This window comes from Balaenoptera acutorostrata, chromosome 1, assembly GCF_949987535.1.
Source record: "Balaenoptera acutorostrata chromosome 1, mBalAcu1.1, whole genome shotgun sequence".
NCBI classification, from domain to species: Eukaryota; Metazoa; Chordata; class Mammalia; order Artiodactyla; family Balaenopteridae; genus Balaenoptera; species Balaenoptera acutorostrata.
The window spans coordinates 163185354-163190776 of record NC_080064.1 but is presented as its reverse complement, the minus strand read 5'-3'; the positions used below and the strand labels follow the sequence as shown (position 1 = coordinate 163190776).

Here is a 5423-nt window from a genome sequence, read left to right as displayed (position 1 = left end):
GCTTTATAATAGGGTTTCCGTTTTTGAGATGTTTGCTTAGTTATTGTGAGCAATTTTTTTTTTTTCATTTCGTGTCTTAATTAGCTGTTGGGAAAAGTAAGTTGTATATTTATCTAGTCACTGCTAACTGCATTTTATTAATTTTAAAACATAGTTAATTCCCTAGCATATCGCAAACGATGACAAACTTCTCCTCTTCCATAGTTATAGCCTGATTTTTGTTAACTGTTTTACTGCACTGATTAGAATTTCTAGAACAATGTTAGATAGTAAAGAAATGTTAGGCTTTTGGACATTCCTACTTTGTTCCATGATTTAATAAGACTGCATCTAGGACCTTACAGTTAAATATCATGCCATTAGCTGGTTTCAGATAAGCTGTTCTTAATCAAGTTAAGAAAGTGTTCTTTTACTACTAATTGGTAGTAAAAGTAAAAACAACAACAACCACAAACCAAGAATGGATATTGATTTTTATTGGATTGAATTTGGAAAGTTTTTTTGGAATAACAGATTGTGATGCTAGTTGGCATTTACTACTCTCATCTTTCTTTTCTAAGAACAGCAGATTCAAAGGTTAAGTAATGGTGAGCTTTCCAAATGCACTATTTAAAGTTCTGAGGGCAGAGCAGGATTACTCAGCAAGATACAATACTAATAAAGGAACAGCATGCAAGGTTAAGCCAGAGGAAAAGAGGGACCTGTGGTTGCTGTTTTATTTAAAAATTTTAAGGCAGTTGTTTATTGCCAATAATTAAATAGCTCAGAGAGGCATTTAATCATAAGACTGTCAAACAGAACTCTACTACAGTTGATTAAAATCTTTAAAAATTTTTTTATGGAGAGAGACTTCATCACTTTCTCTACTGATATGTGCCAAAGTTTCCATACTTAACCTGGAAGTTCTTCCTAATCTGAATATTCCTTGCTGACATACAGGCATACTTTTTCTCCTATTTCCTTGTCAAAAAAAACCCCCAAACACTAGTCCCCCTACAAAATAAGTGCAAGAATTCATAAGGAACTACACCCCATTAAAAAGCCTAGAATTCACATGGCCACTTGGGTATTCCACTCGCTCAAAGACACCAGGGTTCACAGAAGTCCAGAAACTGGGCTTGTGGCTTTTTGGTTTGACATTGATGTAATCTGTGGCTTCCTCTATGTTCTCATAGTCCAGGACAGAGTCATTTCTTTGTCCTCCAGGAGCTGAAAAGACCACTTGTGTGTAGTTCACATCCTTGGTGGCCTTAGGGGAAAAAAGCAAAGAAATTTGGTCAAGATCCCTACCATGTTTGGAGGAGGTACTCAACTCTCACTCAAAGAGGCTCGCCCTAGGCTGGATGGGAAAGAACCTGGGTCCCGGGTAGCTGTGTCTGAGAGCAGGGCCAGGGCAATGAGGAAGATTGCTCCTTGTGCCTGTGGGAATGTATGGGTTTAAGGAAGAAAGACATGGAGACTTAATCCAAGTGAGGTCAGCACTCAGAGTGGACCCTGGTCAGTGACTGGGACATGGGGAGCAAGGGGTTTCCTGTTAGCACCTTCATTTTTATAGCTCACTCAGACCCACTTTGTTTGGATGCTCTGTGCTGATACGGGCCTGGGAATGGAAGCCCAACCACCCTCACCTAAGGATGAGGTAATGCCTCCAGAAGCACCCCCTTCCTTGCTCCCATCTCTGGAGCCACGGTGACCCCAGACTGCATATGGAGGGCTGGGATCACTAGGAGTGTCCATTACCTGGTGGGTGGGAGGTGAGCCGTCCGAGCTGTCGGAGCTGTCTGAGGACGTGTCACTGTCATCTAGGGTGAAATAGAAACTGTTCTTCTTCTAAAGAAAGTCAAAGGGTGTAAAGAGAGGATAGAGGCAATGGAAGGGAGAATGAGATGAAGACAGAGGCAGAGAGAGGAACTCAAAGAGGAGTGGGGAAGAGAGATACAGAGCCCCCCAAAGAGAAAAAAGGAATAGAACAGAGAAAGGGGGGAGCCTCCCAAAATAACCAGGAACATGTCCAAGAGTCCAGGCACTGCTGCTTTGTCCAGCTCCATCTAAAAGTAACACCAAGCCCACCAGGCTGGACTGTGCTTGGGGAGGGCTATCTGCTGGAAGGGGAGTAGGCGGGGCATGCTGAGCCGCTGCGGCCCAAGGCAAAGAGCTCTGGCCCCAGAAATCACAGGCACAGCTTCTCATCTAAACCTGTCACTAACTCCAGCAAGGTTACATTCCTTTTTGTGCCCTGGTCTTGTCCCCTGTAACACAGAGAGTTGGACGATGATCTCTGAGGTCCCTGCCAACCATGGAGTCTTTGATTCTGACCAGGCTTCAGGGAAGCATCAGGGTCAGGGGTTGTGGCGAGGCCCATGCCTCTCCCCTTCCACTGAGACCGTGAGTTCATGCAAATGGCATCTTCTGATTCCCACGTGCATTGAGGCCTTATCTGGGTGGCGAGGAAGCCTGACAACCAGATTTCTCCAACTGAAAAGATAAAATTTAGAAGGACAGAGCAAACTCAAATCAACCAAAAGATAAAGCAGTGGAAAGAGCAATCTCTGGTGAGTGACTCTCTTGCTGTGGAAGCGGCAGTTTCCACTGTGCGAATAGTGACCTGGTGGGTCTCCCAAGCTGAAAGAGAGAGAAAACGAGCACGTGATGTTCCTGTTGGTTCACTTGCCGGAGGGGGATATAGATGTGAACCATCACCAAGACTCAGATTTATTAAAGTGCCCGGATTCCATGGCTGGGGGCAGGCAGAGGCAGTTGAAATCTCGGCTCCACCACTAACGGGCAGGCAGAAGAAAAGATGCCGTAGTATCACAAAGACAGGAGCAGAGACAGCCCCCAGTCCTCCGTGGCAGCCGTTCACACAGGACCAAAGCTAGAGAAGAACTTAGACCCACACAAACCCAACGCAATCTGCCCCACTGGATAGGATGAACCACCTTCTGAAAATGGGGGCCTGGCTTGGCCTGTACTGGGGAGGGTGTGAGGAATCCTCGGGCTAGTGGTTTGGGCAGGACAGACCAGGGCTGCTGCAGGGAGGCTCCCCGGGAGTCCAGACAGAGCAGAATAAGCTTTGAGACAAGTTCTCCCCCCACCCCTGTACTCACGCGGGTAACGGGGCTCAGGCACAGGAGTGCTTCTCTCTGCCCGAGTCTCCTTCATCTCCTTGGCAGCAGGTGGGCAGTAGTGGGCAGGGCTGGGCCTGGGGACCTGGAGCCTGGCCTTTTCCAGTATCCGCTCATTCTCCTTGGCTAGAGGGGACAGGGCAAGAGTCAAAAGTGAGAGTTCACTAAGTGAGGCACATCCTGTCTGTGAGCACAGCTCTCATTAGGGAAAATTGATCAGAGGGATCTCTTCAAACCTCAGCACGCCTCTGCTCAGAACCCTGCAACGCCCCTCGCCTCACTTGGAGTAAAAGCCCAAGTCCCTCTGAGCCTCACTCCTCCTTCCTCTTCCTGCCGCACCTCAGCTCCAGCTACCCAGCCCCTTTGCTTCTGCTGTTATGAACAAACTCTCCTGGCTTACGGCCTTTGTAGGTGTGGCTCACTTCCTCACTTCCCTCAGATTTAGACTCAAGTGTCAGCATCTCAGGGATGCTGACCCCCATCCAATTCGTATCTCCTTGCCTTGCTTCATTTTTTTTCTCCCTAGCACTTACCATAACCTAACACACATTTTACTTGTTTATTGTCTGTGTTACCCATGGAATGTAAGGTCCATAAGGGCAGGGATTTTTATTTTGTTCCCTGTTGTATTGAATGAATGAATGAATGAATGATTGACTAGAGTAGCTTAGACTTACACCATCTTGCCCAATCCCTTGTCTTAACACAGCCAAAGCAGTTTATTTTTTTCCTTAATTGTAATGTCTTCCCTGGACCGAGCTTCCTACTTTCCACTGCAAATCAGCTCAGGAATTTAAGCTAATCTCTTAGTCTAACCATACCATTCACCCTTCTGTTGTAATTCAAGGCCATTTCTTCACATTAAGTCCCTTGGCAGGGATGAAGGAAGTTCACCAGGCTCAGGTTAAGTGAGCGCACCCTCATGAGCATCGCAGCAGCTTGTCTCTAGGCAGAAGCTTGTCTGGGTAGTGGAAGGACTCTGAGCCATCATTCCCAACCGCAGATAGGTTGGGCCAGAGTGGGGATTACCGGCTTAGAGGTTGGTGGAGTGAAGGGGCATCTGGCCAGGGATTCCTCAAGTAGGTTTTCAAGTGATATTCGGGGGCTCCAAAGGGGGCTCATCTTGCTGCAGGCTCGGGAGTGGTCCCTGAAGGGAACCAGGAGGGAAGAGGATGTTGAGCCAGTTACCCATGCGCCTGCTGAGCAGGTAGTTGACGGCTGCGATGAGGCAGGCCTGCAGTACCAGAGACACCACTGCGATCACTACTCTGTGCCAGACCTTCATTTCTCTGTTGGGAAATGAGGAAATCAGGTTAGGGGTTGCAGAGGTACCGAGACGGCTGCAAACCCATCCCTGCCCTGAGCCAGAGGCAGCCTGCGGGTGTTGCTGTGCGTCTTGGGTCTCTTCCCTCTCAAATGGGAAGGCTTTAGGGGCCGGGGAGGGTGATGTGCACACTTGGAAGCCGGCTACATCCATCAGCCTGATGGGAACCTGAGCCGGCTCTTCCATGGCCACTCACTCCGTCAGCATGACGAGTTCCTCGCAGGGCCGTCGCAGGTCACGAGAGGGGCTTGGGCTCTCTCAGGGGCAGCAGGAAGAGACGTGGATGGAACCACTGGGGGTACCTCGTGTCCAGGCAGCACCAAGAGCGGGACTGCCCTGGAGACCCACGGAGGTGAGGCAGTGGGTCAGGACTCCTGGGCAGTCTTGGCTGCTAGAGGGTCATTTGCTTTCCTCGCCCCAGATTCCAGTTTTTGAATCTACAAAATAGGCAGTAACAATATTAGCACCTGCCAACCAGTGGGTACTCGCTCGCTGCCAGCCACAGGGTTGAGCCCCCGGCACACCCGCCATCCTACCTGATTCGCACAATCTCGTGACCTAGATGTCACTACCCTCCTTTTATAAGGAGCAATGTGAGGTCTAGAGGGCTGAGGGAGGAGTCTGAGGCCGTACAGCCAGGCCTGGATTTGAGCTCTACATCCAAGCCTACACCCCCAACCATTCATCTCTGCTCCCAGAGCCTTACCTGCTGCTGGAAGCACAGAGGGGTCCAACAGGAGCAAACACACTGGGGGAGATTCTGTGAAGAAGCCCAATGTCACACACACACACACACACACACACACGCACACACACTCACCCACACCCTCTGTGCCTTCGTTGGGCTTTAGGCCCAGGACTGTGGATGCTGTTCCACCCTCATGAGTATGTTTATTTAAAAAATTAGCATATCAATTCCAACAACATGGTGCTGAAAAGGGATAAATTAGGAGTTTGGGATTAACAGATACGAA

The 5423-nt window shown here is 48.8% G+C and overlaps 1 protein-coding gene across 1 annotated transcript; it reads right to left on the bottom strand.

The window, feature by feature from the left end:
• Positions 1-444: 444 nt before the first annotated feature.
• On the bottom strand, positions 445-4635 carry LOC130704866 (regulator of hemoglobinization and erythroid cell expansion protein-like). The gene is made up of 4 exons (XM_057529059.1): positions 4314-4635; positions 3108-3251; positions 1741-1802; positions 445-1249 (listed from the first exon to the last, which is right to left on the bottom strand). The coding sequence occupies exons 1-4, from the start codon at positions 4633-4635 to the stop codon at positions 1025-1027; spliced, it is 753 nt and encodes a 250-aa protein (XP_057385042.1). The 3' UTR covers positions 445-1024.
• Between the last annotated feature and the right edge of the window lie 788 nt (positions 4636-5423).

Excerpts from the sequence above, each read along its gene's own strand:
- LOC130704866 (XM_057529059.1), bottom strand. The coding sequence starts at position 4,635 with ATGGAAGAGCCGGCTCAGGTTCCCATCAGGCTGATGGATGTAGCCGGC. Across the intron at positions 1,803-3,107 it reads GCCTGAGCCCCGTTACCCGC|ATGACAGTGACACGTCCTCA; the intron begins GTGAGTACAGGG and ends ATTTCACCCTAG. Across the intron at positions 1,250-1,740 it reads GCTCACCTCCCACCCACCAG|GCCACCAAGGATGTGAACTA; the intron begins GTAATGGACACT and ends TTTTCCCCTAAG.